Source organism: Enhydra lutris, unplaced genomic scaffold (genome assembly GCF_002288905.1).
Source record: "Enhydra lutris kenyoni isolate GAN:26980312 unplaced genomic scaffold, ASM228890v2 scaffoldscaffold39, whole genome shotgun sequence".
Classification (NCBI taxonomy): Eukaryota; Metazoa; Chordata; class Mammalia; order Carnivora; family Mustelidae; genus Enhydra; species Enhydra lutris.
In genome coordinates, this window is record NW_019154123.1 from 21,915,967 (window position 1) to 21,932,020 (window position 16,054).

The window sequence follows — 16,054 nt, forward strand, 5'->3', positions numbered from 1 at the left end:
GCAATCTATACTTTCAATGCCATTCTGATCAAAATTCCACTGGCATTGAAAGTATAGATTGCTCTAGGCAGTATAGACATTTTAACAATGTTTATTCTTCCAATCCATGAGCATGGAATGGTCTTCCATCTTTTTGTGTCTTCTTCAGTTTCCTGCATGAGTGTTCGGTAGTTCCTTGAGTACAGATCCTTTATCTCTTTGCTTAGGTTTATTCCAGGGTATCTTATGGTTCTTGGTGCTATAGTAAATGGAATCGATTCTCTTATTGCCCTTTCTATAGTCTCATTCTTAGTGTATAAGAAAGCAACTGATTTCTGTGCATTGATTTTGTATCCTGCCACATTACTGAATTGCTGTATGATTGGAGTTTTTGGGTTTTCCATATAAAGAATCATGTCATCTGTGAAGAGAAAGAGTTTGACTTCTTTGCCAATTTGAATACCTTTTATTTCTTTTCGTTGTCCGATTGCTATTGCTAGAATTTCTAGTACTTTGTTGAACAACTGTGGCAAGAGTGGGCATCCTTGTCATGTTCCTGATCTCAAAGGGAAGGCTGTCAGCTTTTCTCCATTGAGAATGATATTCGCTGTGAGTTTTTCACAGATACATTTTATGAAGTTGAAGAATGAAGCATGTTCCCTCTATCCCTGTACTTTGAAGAGTTTCGATCTGGAAAGGATGCTGTATTTTGACAAATGCTTTCTGCATCAATTGAGAGGACCATATGGTTCTTCTTTCTCCTCTTATTAATGTGTTCTGTCACATTGATTGATTTGCAAATGTTGAACCTCCCTTGCATCCCAGGGTTAAATTTATCTGATATGAGAATCGCTACTTCAGCTTTCTTTTGAGGCCCATTGGCATGAAAGATGGTTCTCCATCCCTTCACTTTCAGTCTGGATGTATCTTTAGGTTCAAAATGTGTCTCTTGTAGATAGCGTATGGACAGGTCCTGTTGTTTTATCCAGTCTGCAACTCTGTGCCATTTTATGGGAGTTTTTAAGCCGTTCATGTTGAGAGTGGTTATTGAATGATAAGTTTTTCTTGACATCATGTTTCCTGTGAAGTCCTTGTTTCTATAGATTGTCTCTGTAAATTTCTGTTCTGTGTCACTCTTGGGTTCTTTCTTCTTTTATAGAACCCCCCCCTTAATATTTCTTATAGTGTCAGCTTGGTGGTCACATAATCTTTTAAACCTTGCCAGTCTTGGAAGCTCTTTATCTCTCCATCCATTCTGAATGTCATCCTTGCTGGATAAAGTATTCTTGGCTGTATGTTCTTCTCATTTAGTGCCCTGAACGTGTCTTGTCAGCCCTTTCTGGCTTGCCAGGTTTCTGTGGACAGGTCTGATGTTATTCTGATGGTCCTCCCTCTGTACATAAGGAATCTCTTCCCCCTAGCTGCCCTTAAGACATCTTCTCTGAATTTATGAGTCGTGAATTTCACAATTATGTGCCTGGAGGTCTTTCTGCCCTTGTTGATCCCTTGTTGATCTTGGGGGTTGTTCTTTCTGCCTCTAGAACATGAACACTTGTTCTGTTCCCCAGATTAGGGAAATTTTCATCCAGGATTTGTTCAACTATATCTTCTAGTCTTCTCTCTCTCCACTCCCTCAGGGATCCCAATAATTCTGACATTGGAATGTCTAATGGCATCATTTAATTCCCTAATTCTGTTTTCATGGCTTCTGAGCTATTTGTTCCAGGCCCCCTCCTGATCCTCCTTTTCTATCAGTTTGTCTTCTAGATCACTAATTCGATCTTCTGCCTCATTTACTGTAGCTGTTGGAGTATTTAGATTAGATTGGATCTTATTGATAGCATTTTTAAGTTCTGCCCAGATCAGCTCTCACTTCCGCCCATAGAGATTCTATGTTGCCCCTAATGGTCTTCTCCCACGTGGCTATTGCCTGGATGATTGTTACCCTGAATTCTATTTCTGACGTATTGTTTATGTCCCTATCCAGTAGTTCTGTGGCAGAGGTCACAGTCTCTGAATTTTTCCTCTGTTGGGTGTTCCTCCTAGTCATTTTGGTGAGGGGTGGTCGAGGGGATGTATAACTGAATGTATCAACCATGATCTAGGCAAGGTGCATCTCTTCACTGATGATTTTCTCCCCACCCCCCCCCCCCCCCCAGATCCAGAAGTGTATCGTCTTACATCTCAGGCTGATTTCATGGGTGTTCAGAGTGTTCTGGTAGATATTTAGCTCAATTCAGGGGGCTGGTTGAAACAGAGTCTCCTACTTCTCCACCATCTTGCCCCCTGCCAATTACTTTTTTATGTTTCTTTCTCTACTAGGTTTTGAGTGCCCTTTTGGCAATAGTCTCATCATTGTAAATGCTCAGTAAATTTTATCAAGGAATGAATGAATGGATTTCATAGGTACTAACATTATACATTTTGAGGTAGACACTTTGTTAATTTCCTTTGTTAATTTTTCTGTTTAGAGATCTTGTTGGCTTGTCATTTTTACCATCTTACTTACTGAAACCCATTTTAGCAGAATCTGGTAGCTCACAGAACAAGAAACCTACGTTTATGGATGAGGAGGTCCAAAACATACTCATCAAGATGACAGGCTTGGATTTGCAGAAGGTTTTTAAGCCATCTATACAAGAACTGAAACCACCAACCTATAAGCTGATGACTCAGGCACAGTTGGAGGAGGTACGTGAATACAGAAATACTGGTAGAATACCTTTCTTTAAAGGGTTAAACAAGATTTCCAAAGGTCCCTCCAGATACCAGTAGCTGCTTTTCCATTGGCACTCATGGTGGAGAGTTCCAGGCACAGACTAAGAAATGGGAACAGGCAGGCAGAGTGAAACAGGGAGCATGGCCAGAATTAGACGGACTGGGGCCAATGGGTCAGGCCTATGTGTCCAAGCAGAGCCTCCTCTGCTCCCAAACCTGCCTGAGTATCCATTCTTTGTCCTGCCTGGTTCAGGTTCCTTCCTTGAAAAAAGCTGCTTTGAGGATGATGCTTTGGTGGGATTATGGATCCTGCTGAACCACAGACTACTCTAGGCATCAGTCCTCCTGGAGTCATGGGTATGAGCGCTTTGTGGAAAATGCTCTGATGTATGGATAGGTAAAGCATTATTGCTCCTTTTTCTAATTCAAAGTAAATTACAGTCATAGCAAAACATTCAGATATCCAGTAGTATATCACGTGAGGAGTAAAAATACCATTTTTACTTCTCAGAGGTAATCACTGCTAACAGTATGGCTTGGAGCAGTGTGGTCAGTGGTTAAGAGCATGGGCTCTGGAGTTGAGTGGCCAGGGTTCAAATCCCAGTGCTACAACTTCTTAGCAATTTACTTCACATGTGTGTGCTCCTATTTTCTCTTCCATGAAATGAAATAACAGGGTCACCTAGCTCGTAAGGTAGTTTGTGGATATTAAATGAGCCAAATACATTCCAAGTATTTGAACGATATGTGGTGCATAGTACACACACAATAGATGAAATCCTTTATTGTATTTCAAGCAGCTTTTGTGGCCTGGCTCTGTCTCAAAGCATTCCTTTGCCATGGTGAGAATGATTGAGCCTGTAGGTGGTGCTCTCAGCCACACCACAGAGTTGGCAAAGGCCAGGGCCCAGGAGCCTTTTCACTCACTGATTTGGGGCTAGAGCTTTTTCTCTTTGTAGTTCTTGGCATTTTTTATCAGTATCTGCTTTTGTCAGGTGATCCTTCTGACTTGCAACCTTGCGGTTTTCCTTAAGAAATATTTTATTTCATTAGGCTACAAGAAAGGCAATTGAGGCAGCTAAAGTACGATTAAAAATGCCACCGGTTCTGGAAGAACGAGCACCAATAAATGACGTGTTAGCTGAAGATAAGATTTTGGAAGGAACAGAAACAGCCAAATACGTATTTACTGATATATCATATAGCATACCACATCGGGTGAGTATATGTCTAGTTGCAAAATGATCTTTATTTGAAATATGTGGAGATGGGTCTGAGGGACAAGGGTCAACATTATTGTGACCCACCTGTCTCTGAATCTTTCAAACCAGAATTCCTGTGGTTGGGTGAGACCCTTTGGAAAATCCAGCCCAGCATAAGGAAGAAGAGAAATGCAGATCAGTCCATCATCATGTTACCATTTCCCTACAGATTATGAACACATTTTATTCCAGATCAAGAAAGAGACAGGTGTGCTGAGACAGTAGTAGTTTACAGACAAACCCACCCCCAAACCACAAATAGGCAGAAATCTTCAAGGCAGCGAGAGAAGGGGATTCTTTCTGCCAGTTAGACTAACTCCCTTAGCTGAAACATTTTGAGAAAATGGTTTCTTTCTTGTAAATTCTTGAGGATACCAAAAAACTCAGACTTTCCAAAGGATTTTCACTTTTCAGAATTTGCAGAAAGAATGACAGGTTTCCAGAGGTACTTTTCAGACATCACTTGCTTCTTCTGTTGTGGTTTTTATCCTCTAGCTCCTCTTCCCTTGATGGCCAATTCCAGAAGAACACTCTGGTACTTGTAAAATATATCCGTTTTGTGTTTGAATCTTTTCAATTAAGAGTGAAGTGACTTACAATTCAGCCCACAGAATGCAGTAAAATACCATGTAACACTACAGTTGGGAGAAAGACCACGCCACATTAATCTTTTTATCATCTATGATTATGGTCAGAAGACATGATTTGAGCCATGTCCATGTCTGTACATCAACCACCTCTACACCTGACATGATAAACAGGGATCACAGAGTTTCATTTTAATTAAAATTTTTTGCTCTGGGGTGCTTTACTGTATGTTTGGAGTGCTTTGAAGGGTGTTTATGGGAGCACTTTATAACCTGAAAGGGAGAAAGGAACTTAGAATTCAAATTGCCAGTCCTTTTGAGGAATAACTGTGGTATTTAGACATCTGTTATTTTTTTCTATTTGCAGTACTTGATGAAAGTCTTAATTATATTGTCCTCAGAACACATTCAATGACTCTTACACCTCTGAAAAGTAGAAAATTAGTACCATCTGGTTAATTTATACAGTAATCAAATGTGTATCAATTACCTGCTATGTGCAAAATTCTATGTAAGTCAATGGGTATCTCAAAGAATTATAATCAGCAGTTCCTGCCCTTTTTCAGTTCTCTGACAGTATCTGAGCAGTGTCAAGAATCTAGCTTATGATAAACTGCCAGTTGAATGGAACATACAGTAGGTGGAATTCAGAGCAAAGGGATCTCACCACCTAGGATTTGGTAGTTGGAAGAGTGAGGAGACCAGAGGCAGGTGGACAGTCTCTTTGACACATTTATGTCTCATCCCAGTTTGGGGAATTATAGAGATGTGGAATTAAGACTACATATTCCTTGGTTTGTTTCTTTTACCCCAGGGACTTTAGAAGTAGATCACAAAGTAGTAAAGTCTGTTTCTGTGAGACTTTGTGATGTGGAAGTGAAGCAGTTTGAAAGGTCTCATAGCATTTCTTTGCTCTGAAATGGATTTAGACGAATCTCTGACCAGCTTTTTTCAGTTGAACCATTTTATGTATTAAACCCACTTAAGGACCGTAGTTGGCACTTAGCAAATACTTTCATTTTAGATTTGTCAGAGGCACAGCAGTGATTAGTGGAGGAAGTATCAAATCTTGCAGTGTTTGAGGTTTAAAATTATCATTGAAATCATATACAATTGCATTTTGCATCTCCCAGTTGCATTTTGTATTTTGATTGCAAATTATTCTTATAGTGGTGCGTGTGGAACATGGGAACTAGAAATGTCTTCACACACCCACCCTTGATTTTGTTTTCTATTTCAGGAGCGTTTTATTGTTGTCAGAGAACCAAGTGGGAGGCTACGCAAAGCCTCTTGGGAAGAACGGGACAGGATGATACAAGTTTATTTCCCAAAAGAAGGCCGTAGAGTTTTAACACCAGTAATTTTCAAGGAAGAAAATCTTAAGGTAAGGCGACTTTGGTTTCCTACAGTCAGTGGTGACGGTTTCTTTGTGGAATAAGTTGGCTCTGGTGCTGCAGGGCTTCTGCTTTGATAAACACAGATACATGTTTCTGATGATGACTCCTCTACTGTTCTCTATCTTGCAACTGGCTTAGTTGGGGTTTGAATCTAGGTGTGACAGTTCTGAAGCCTCTGTTATTTCTGCCTCACACTTACTGGGCACAGAAGTGGATGAGCACGTCTGTCACGGCAGCAGGACAGGTATTGAACTTTGATGTTTTTCTCATCTAATTCCATCTGTGCTGTGTGGTTTTAGACCATGTTCAGCCAGGACCGGCACGTTGATGTCCTCAATCTCTGCATTGCCCAGTTTGAGCCAGATTCCACTGAATATATCAAAGTGAGTATATTTTATAGTTTCTAAGTATGAACTTAAGTATGGTTATGAGTAAGATTTTTATAGGGGAAAGAGAAGAGAAATACCTGAACATCTATTAAGCACCTGATGTACATCAGATGTTTTATCCTCACAGCAGCCCTTGAGTGAAGGATGGGAGAATTTAAGCTTGGAGCATTCTATAGCTTGCTGTAAGTCGCACAGCTAGTAAGTGGTAGCGTTAGGGACCCAAACTTGATGGCAGAGCTGCTTCTATCATACAGGAACAGAGTCATTTACTAAAATTTGCCAAGATGTAATGTATGTGTCTTACAATTCAGTTTAGTAAGCAATCATGTAGTGCTTTCTTCATACGGTATTGCAGATAGTACAGTGACGACATGAACTAGGGTAGGGTGTGCTGTGTCAAAGCTTGCCGTCCAGAAGTGATTGTGGGGAAGGGTGCCAGATAAGTATGCAGATAATTATCACTTTAGGTTTAAGATGTTAGGTGCTAAGAGAAGATTACAGAGTCCTTTCAGGAAAGGTTTCATAGGGGTCTTGGACAGGGTTCTAGAAGGGCAGGGAACATTGTGAAGTTGGATGAGAAGAGGTGTTCCAGGCAGCGAGACGGAACAGGGTGAACAACAAGCAGGAAACAGTGTGCTTGCAAATGGTCAGTCATCTGGTTTGCTTATATATGCAGTGTATATGTATGGGAGGCGTTCAAGGTTAAACTGGAAAAGTAAATAGAGGCATGTCACGGGTGACCTCAGATGCTAGGCTCAAGAATCTGGACTTCATTCAGCAGGACTTTGAAAGTCTTTTGAACACAGGAATGCCCTTATTGTAGTCCTTAGTTGGCATGATCAGTCTGGAAGAGCTGAAGGAGCATTAGTTAATAAGGTGGAAAGGGGTAGTTGATTGAATTGGGGAAAAACGGAGAAGTGAAAAAATATGCTTGATTTTATTTTTTAATCTTCTAGTGACCAAGATAATGGTGGTCCATTTTCTAGTGGTCTACATATATATATAAAATAGGTGCTTCATAAATAGTGGTTGGCTGCTGAAAAGTACTGCAATAAGGCTACACTTCTACAGTGCAGGGTTGATCTAAACCATACCTACTGGTTATTCAGAGTAGAGGCAGATGTAAATAGGCCTGGTTTACTGGTCCTTTCTTGGGCAACACTCATGCAAGTAAATGCGTATCCAGTAATGCTTTTACTTTTAATGTTTCTGAAAAAAACTGCATTTTATGTGAACAGATTCATCATCAGACCTATGAAGACATAGATAAACATGGAAAGTATGACCTTTTACGTTCAACAAGACACTTCGGCGGAATGGCTTGGTATCTTGTAAATAAGAAAAAGATTGATGGTTTACTGATTGACCAGATTCAGAGAGATTTGTAAGTACGAGCTTAGTAAGTAAAAGAAATTCTTACAGTAAATAAATACAGTAAATCTGTATTTGAGCTATTTTTTTCCTCAGTGATGACAGTGTATTGTCCAGTGAAGCACTTTTCGCTTACCTCCTTTATTTATGGGTTGGTTCTTCCATCACAACCCACTTTTCTGTCTTTGCTTTCATGTTATTTAAATAGGGCTAGATTCTCTGAAAGAGTAAGTGGCTGTGGATCTGTATTACATACCTTGGATACTGACTTATCCTGGGCCTTACCAGTGTTCCTGGGTATCAGTGAACTTTCCAGACACTCAAAGGGGATTAAATGGGAAACATAAAGACATAATCTCCAGCAGGTGCTTGTTTTGTGGTGGAACTGGGGCTTTTCAGTAAAAGTAATCATTTAATTTATGAAAATATTATTGCTTTTGATATCCCTTGCTTTTGCAAGATTTTTAAGGCACTAAAAAAAATCATATTTTTTCCCAGAGTTACATGAAACAAGGAATGTCTACTGTATTTTAACATGTAGGTATTTTAACTGGTGAGCTCCCAGGTTTCTAGCTGAAACAACACTGTACTTTACAACTCGTGATGAAACTAAATAACTTGTTCCTGAGTATCTATCAGTTGGATTAGAACTACCAAAATGACAAGAAAAAGAAACCAGTGTGGCTCTAAGAAAGTCAACTTTCTACAAAAAGTCATTGACTGACTCAAAAGTCTGAACTGCAAGAGGGTTTAGTGATTCCTGCCATCTTCAGACTTTAAGGCCCTGTGACTCAGCATATCCTCCATATCATCTGATCTAAGCCATTCACAGAAAGGTCCTAAGGCTTTCGGAAATAGAAAGTTCCACAGATACTATCTAAGAAATACATTCCATATTTGGAAAAAGAGCACCATTTCTCACAGAAGCAGCATTCCTAATGATAGATGTCTTCAGGCCAGCTCACTTCACCAGCAAGTGTAGTGTAATCCAGTTCAGAGGACAGATATATATACCTTCATCCCATGTAAGTAGGGGGCTGGTTGATGGTCATGAGGATACTCAAAAAATGGGACCTGTTTTCAGGTGATTTAGCAATGACATCTCCTGTGAGTGAATTTTCTTATAAAGTTTTTTAGATGGACTCATTCTGAAATGATTTTATTATAAACACATCTAACATTTTCTAAAGAGTAAGAAATGTGTAACTGAACATTAAAGTTCTTTATCATAGTGTACTAATTTATATTATAGTAATACTCATTACCACATGCAAGTTTTACATCCAAAGCAGTTTACTTGTATACTGGGAGGGAGTTTTGAGTACTTAATTTTCCTGCTCTGCATTAAGTAAAACCATTCTTGTGGGATTTCTGACCAGGACAGCGCGCTGCAAATCCCAGACTAGACAATAGAGGGTGCATGTCCTCACTGAATGGAACCCAAGGCAGAACTGAGATTCTACTTGTTTATTTCAGACTTATATCTCACTGTTGGTTTTTGTAATTGAGATTCTTTTAAAATCTTTTTGAACATGTAAATTTATTTGCTCTTATTTTCAAATATGGGCTGGGTGTTGAACTAACTTGTTCAATAAGATGCAGGCATTATACTGTAGCATGAATGTAATGAAGCCCTAACCAGAAATCTAAATATAGAAGCCCAGTTAAGCTCTTTACAGGACCACATGCTTCTGAGCTCCAAAGGGGATTTTATTATTTGGGGAATTTTTGTTGCCATGTTTATTGGACTTCGTTAGATTATATAACAAGCACATACATTTGTAATGAACATGTCAATATTTTTCCCTGAAAAATTTTACTCTAAGAACAGCCCTAGTTTCTCAGTTCTCCCAGAAGATGGCCTTGAGAGTGAATGGGCCTTGGGATAAGCCTAGAGCATTTCTCTGAGTTCACTATGGCTTGAGAAGTTCTTTACTCGCACAGGCCAGGTTTAATAGGAAAACAGGAAAACTAGTGAGATAGCTGGGGAAACACTGAATTATGGTGTCTTTATCCCTCTACCCCCACAGCTGGAAAGCAGTAACTCACAACCTCAAAAGCACAAGCATTTTAGAAAGGTATTTACCCCTCAGCTTTGAGGTAGCAAATGGTAGGAAGGTGTTGGCTATGTGAGAAGATAGTGATTGATTGATTTGGGGAAGGCCAAGGTTGTTTTTATGCTGATAAAAGTTGTTTAGAGGTTTCTAAAAAGTAAGTACACACCAGAAGAACTGAATTCTAGATTGTTAAAGTAGAACCTGACATTCCTTCTGACTGAGGAGCATAATTTCAGATTTACTCCGCTAGGATGCTCATTTTTAACTAATGGGTTCTTATGAATAGACTGGTGGCCTGGGAGTCTTTCCTTGGACTTCCAGGAGGCCTCTTGTGGAGGCATTTATTCACTAATTCAGAGTCTTAATGAAAATCTGTTAGCAGAAGATGTCACTGCTAATGAACTTGAAGGCAAGTGGCTTTGACCATCCCCTGACCACCAGCCTCCAGTTTATGTGGGATGAAGGTAATATTCCTGCCCTCTGAGTTGGATTACATTATTATCTGCCTGTGAAGTGAGCTGGCCTACCAGCCTTCTTACATTAAGAATGCTATTTCTATGAGAAGTGATTCTGTTTCCAAAAAGAATACAGTCACATTTAGAATATATTCACCTTCATAAACTGGGTATTGCCTGTACTGATTGCTGCCCTGCCTAGGCAGAATGGATATGAAGCTTAAATTAGCTGATTTTCTAAAAATGCCTTTGAAAATACAAAACTAAAGGCTTAAAAAAATGTCTGGCCCAAGGAAAGTTTAAAGTGTAATTTAGTTTTAAGTTGGGACACATTTTTATAAATGCAGAAAACCCACTGATGGCAGTAAATCCTTTCCCTCTAGAGTTGATGATGCCACCAGCTTGATCCAGCTGTATCACCTCCTCCATCCAGACGGCCAGTCAGCTCAGGAGGCCAAGGAGCAGGCTGCTGAGGGAGTACATTTAATTAAGGTAAAGGGACTTTTCCCACACTGTCTGTTGTATTGTGATAAAACTGAGTTGGGAAGAATTCTGAAATGGGGCATATCTAATGATAACTAAACAGATTCACATATACAGGAGATGCGTGATTTTGAAATAGATTTGAATAGATTTTTTTTTTAAAGAAACAAATGCACTTTTAATACGTCTATGGATAAAAACTACTCAGCGCAGGTCAGGGACCCAGAGCAGCCCCTACTTCTGTTGGAGCCATGCCCTACACAGTCTTTGGGTCTGAGGTTATCAGGCTATTTGCATTATTTCATGTGATCCACAGTATTAGAAAAAAGAGGCATTAGATAGTTTTGATGAACTAGAGCCCCCCCTGTATTTCTTCATCTGATAACAGAAACAGATGGGATGGGGTTCGGGGGGAGCTACAGCTGGAGTCCAAGTAGTTCAGATAGTAGGGCAGCAGCCCCCTTGTTCTTTGTGGTGATCAAGTCACCAGCAAGATAGGGTGGAGGATGAGGCAGACACATGTTCCCAGTGCACCTTTTTGTCCTAGAGTGTGGTCACATTCCTGTCTAGACGGGGAGAAGGTGGTGCTTATATATTACTCAGCCTTAGTTGCATTATCATTTTGGAAGTGCATGCTTCTCAAAACCATAGACGTATACAGATTTCTCTGTCACTGTATATTTTCACTCTTCTAAGGTGCAGAACAGACATGGTTTTGTTGGTCTGGCTTCTCTCCCAATCTTATTTTAGGCATACTACAAAGCAGTTCTAAGGATAAAAATGACCAGCGATTACCACCTAGGAGGAGTAGAGAGAAACTATAGTACCAATTTTGGTTTTCTATGATAGGCCAGATAAAGCAAACTGCTTTTGGGGAAAATATTTTTTAGCTTAAAACCCAATGATATACATCTTGATCTAGCAGGAGGTGCAATGTCAGGTTTTATTTTTCTGGAAATAAGCTAAGAGAGCCATATTAGGATTCCTAGGAATCCTAACATGGCAGCCATATTAGGATTCTTCTGATGTTTAGAATAACTGTGGCTTGAACTGTGTCAGATATTATTTTTTGGTCCATGTAGTATGCTTATTGTTTTAAAATCAGAAAAAAAAATTGTGAACCTTGGAAGACTTTTTAAACTGGACTTTGCTAATGCAGAAATGGAAAACTTTATAAATAGTATATGTCTATTGCTTAAGAGTTTCTTTTTTTAAACAGATCTTTGCAAAAACAGAAGCACAGAAGGGAGCATATATAGAATTAACACTACAAGCTTACCAAGAAACATTCATTAGCCATTCTGCAGCTTCCTGAAAACATTTTTTAAATAAACTTCATTTTACTAAATTATAACTTGCTTTCTCTGTTATTGTTGAGCTGAATGTTTAAGCATATCAAAATTGAAAGTATGATGGGAGTTCCCTATATAAAATTGTTTTTTTAACAGTGCCTCTAACAGAAATACAAAGAAAACCTAGGAAAACCACTCATTTTCCTAGGCTTAAAGGGGATAACTGAGTAATATATTTGAGTGCCTGGTTATGAATTTCTCTAATCAGACAGGTACACTGTTGAAGACCAAAAAAGTACTTGTATCTTTCTGTATTACCAAACAGGTAGTTTAAACAGAGCCCAGCTTAACGAGGCTAGAAGAGCTGGGTTTCAGATTCTGATTCAAGAAGGAAGTATACAAAATCGGGGTGAGGCATAAAAACCCAAGTATGTAGGCTTGGGGATGGAGGAACATCAAGAAAAAGGGTTAGGAGAATGTGAGCTGATCTCTAGATGAGGTATAGTTTGGCTCAGCCTTCTAAAACTAGAAGTTTATTTTCCTAATTTAGAGAGGAAACTTTCAAGTATTTTCATTAATTCAAAAGATTTTATGAGATATGGTCTAATGACAGTATGAAAAAAAAAAGCCCACATTTGTTTTACTTAACAAGGAAACAGTGATTTAGATGCTGCACATAAACCACTCCTAAGATGAGAAGAGCACTGTGCTTCCAGTGAGCCACACACAGCCTTTTCATATAAAAATCTAAGGAATTTCTCAGAGTCCAAAGCACTGTGGTCAGGGTGGCAATCAATACCGGTCCATAATAATGATCTATGAGTTGGGTTCTCAAGAAACATTACACTCAGTCATCCAAAATGTCTTCATCCAGGTTGATGTCTGTTGTGTCAATATCTTCTAATTCCAAATTATCCAGGTCTACTTCCAGTTCGAGTAAACTCTGCAAAGAAAAGAGTCATATAGCACTTGGTTATTTCTGATAACCTTTTGAAGTTACCTCTGATTCATGATCCAAAGAGAACCACAGCAATAGTCAAAAGGGGCATTTTCTCATTGCAAAGCCCCTGTTCTGAAAGTGATTACATCACTTGAAATGCAGAGGCCTGCCCATCCTGCAACCATTCATGGGGAGGGAAGGAGTGAGCGTGGGGTTCCCCTGGAATATCTGGGTATGATGTCTGTACCTTTTCTTCTTTGTGGGCTGTGTGGGAGGCCACAATAACTGGAGTAGGAGAAGGAGGTATCCCATCAAGTTCCTGAAAGCCCAAGTGGAGACACAGACAAAGATGAAGGAATTTGTTCAGATAATTTTCCCCCAAGGGAAGCTGTTAGGATTAGGAAGTGGGAGAAGGTACTTAAAATGAACAAATCTTAACCAGATTATCTCATGCAGTATTCTACTGACCTGGTGAGCTGCAGATCTTGAGGGCTGAAAGCCTTTTGCCTCTTCCATAACATTTCTTTCTTCATTTGGCTATCAGAATAAAGCAATGATGAAATATTCTGAAGTCAGTTCATCTCTGAACTTGACCCAAATCCCAGATATTAGCTCTCAGTCCAACAATAATGTATGTAAAGTGTGATGCACTTCTACACTTTAGTCACAATAAATGAGGTCTGGCTGCCTGGAGACTCACCGTGACAAGTGGGTATTGCTTGGCTGGCCACAGATCAGCATGTGTTTCTTTCACCCATTCTTCCACAACAAAGGCTTCTTTTAATCCAGGAAAAAGGTTTTCATACTCTGTTGGATCGGCAAGGGATTCTGCGGCTTTCTGATTGACTTTTGAGAGATTTTCTCTCCAGAGTTTCACCACCCTATTGTAGAGATCATGGAACCAGAGGGAGACTGAGTAAGTGTGCTCTAGTTTTTATCTGAAACATTTGTTCCTAAAACTAAAAGTCTGTACCTTGAAACCTGACTGGGTAAGTAAGTCCGGGCCAGGAAGGCAGCTTCTGGCAGTCGGCCAGTTCTAATCAAGAGTTCCAGGCAAGCATCAAGCCTAAAGATTCAAAAGGAGAGGCACTATTACCAAGAATAGACAAAGAAATGCAGATTAAGCAATGCAAAGTCAATATGCTTTCCCCAACTTCCACACATACACCTCGTTTCTGTCACTGAGCCATTTACTTGTCATCACCAGTGTGTTTACATCCTCAATGGACTCCATAAGCATGAAGGACAGAGCAGGTTTGTGACCATTTTCAATCTGATAACTTACTTTAAACAACTCCTAAGAAGAAGCTAACGGGGCTTTTTAAGACCAGCTAAGGCAGCTTAGACAAGCACATTTTAAAGGCTTTCAGGAGCAGAAACTTAGTTTTACAAGTGGGGTCAACGAGGGCAATTCTCCAATGTGGGCTGTGCTGGACAATCCAGTGACGCCCAGCCAGAAAATGTCCTGGTCCCTGTTTTCTTAATTTCTTTTTTTTTCTAAGTTTGATAAAGTATATAATGTGCTTTAGAATTCACAGGGTTTTGGCGAAAACAACACAGGGTTTTGGGTTTTAGAAAAGTAATATAGTACATATACTATATATTACCTAACATCCTCAGCATCAATTTTAGTAAATGTGCTGCTGAAGTGAGCACGTATTCTTAGCATCAAATAAGAGTCATAAACGTTAATATTCTGCAATAACACATGCATACTGGATGTGCTAAAAAACGAGTGGCATAAAAGCAACTAATAATAGTACTTCAGAGTTCAGGTTTTGCCATCAAGTAAGTTTTAAGGAACTATTTTCAGGACACTTTTTGGCTTTTAAATTATGGGCCTATTCCTACAAGTATACAAATTTATAAATACATATATTATGATACACATTGGGGTGCACTAAGTTTTTATAATAAAGTGTGAGGTTTAGAAAAGTCACTAGAGCAAGGATTAAACACTTTTGTGTTTGATTTCTTAATATGGTCAACTAATGCTGAGATGATTTGATTTGCACTAACTGCTAGACTTTCAGAAGTATATGATCTTTTTTTTTTTTTTTTTAAGTATATGATCTTTTTATGCTTTAAAATTAGACGCAATTCTAGAAGCACCTGACATCCTCAACCCCCTTAATTCTTGCCATGCACAGGTCAGAACTATCCAATTAGGGTAAAGCTACTGCCATCTGGGTACTATGGAAGCAGCAGAATAGCTTCCTGCCGTGGTGAAATAAAATGGCTCAGCCAGGGAGAGGCAAGGCTTTTAAAAAGTGTTTTAACATTTCTCTCAGTCCACGCCCTCCCTAAACAGCTCATTTTGCTCAAATATTTAGATCAAATATGTGAAAAGCATCCCTTACTGAAGGCGAATGCCACCAAGGTAGCACTGTCCTCTGACTGCCCCAACTAGCCAGAAGCAAGGCCAGAATTCTCTCCATTCTCTTTCCAGGTTCATTCTTCCTCTCTAAAGCAACCTCAAAGTCAGTGCAGAAATTAGTGTTTTAAATTACCGCCTCTCTTAGACCTTGGATAAAATACTTACTTGCCCTGTAAAAAGTAGCTCATGAATGCCACGTTATTCTTGCCATCTCTCTCCGCACCTTCTGCTAGTTTGTTCACCATACTAGCATTTCCGGAGGCAGTAGCCAAGAGCAGCAGACCCCCGTAATCCTGTGCGTGGTGCAGGCACTCCTGGGCAAGGCCAAACTGACATTTACTGATGGCAAGTTCGGCAAGTTGTTTCCACTTTTGTTCTGACTGTAAGAAAGAGTTTACAAGTTAAAACATCTACGGAAATAAACATTTGAATTTTCAACATCAACACTCTTTTGTAACCTGAGTATTACTATGCTGACAATGGGAGATATTTCATACATATACTGAGCTGTGCCTAATAAGAATGGAATGACAAAATGTGTAATGAGAAAATGGAAGTTATTCGTGTACACAAAATTAATTCAAACACAAATCAATTTTAATGATGCATGAATAATCATCAACCCATTATATTTTTATTTTGTAATTACACGGTAAAACTAAAAGTAATACTATCTAATTGGAGTTTTAAGGTAATTAGATTGCAGTTATTTTAATGAGTGATTTAATACCATTTTTTAAAAGAGCA

General features: G+C 39.3%; 2 protein-coding genes across 3 annotated transcripts in view; one reads left to right on the forward strand and one right to left on the reverse strand.

Moving 5' to 3' along the window:
• LOC111154978 (mitochondrial ribosomal protein S22) overlaps positions 1-12,049 on the forward strand; it is a 21,371-nt gene extending 9,322 nt beyond the window's left edge. Inside the window, exons 2-8 of one of the 2 annotated variants that reach the window (XM_022514932.1) lie at positions 2,504-2,670; positions 3,751-3,915; positions 5,787-5,930; positions 6,243-6,326; positions 7,571-7,716; positions 10,599-10,707; positions 11,918-12,049. In XM_022514932.1, the coding sequence (XP_022370640.1) occupies positions 2,504-2,670; positions 3,751-3,915; positions 5,787-5,930; positions 6,243-6,326; positions 7,571-7,716; positions 10,599-10,707; positions 11,918-12,013 (911 nt within the window). In that variant the 3' untranslated portion in view covers positions 12,014-12,049. The remainder of the gene's footprint in view (positions 1-2,503; positions 2,671-3,750; positions 3,916-5,786; positions 5,931-6,242; positions 6,327-7,570; positions 7,717-10,598; positions 10,708-11,917) is intronic. The other variant, XM_022514933.1, reaches the window with a different exon arrangement.
• Positions 12,050-12,124: 75 nt separating this feature from the next.
• The window catches only part of LOC111154977 (coatomer protein complex subunit beta 2), a 29,621-nt gene continuing 25,691 nt past the window's right edge, over positions 12,125-16,054 (reverse strand). The window contains exons 17-22 of the mRNA XM_022514931.1: positions 15,473-15,687; positions 13,904-13,996; positions 13,631-13,811; positions 13,399-13,467; positions 13,178-13,249; positions 12,125-12,933 (exon numbers count right to left, since the gene is read on the reverse strand). Of these exons, the coding sequence (XP_022370639.1) occupies positions 12,838-12,933; positions 13,178-13,249; positions 13,399-13,467; positions 13,631-13,811; positions 13,904-13,996; positions 15,473-15,687 (726 nt within the window). The 3' untranslated portion in view covers positions 12,125-12,837. The remainder of the gene's footprint in view (positions 12,934-13,177; positions 13,250-13,398; positions 13,468-13,630; positions 13,812-13,903; positions 13,997-15,472; positions 15,688-16,054) is intronic.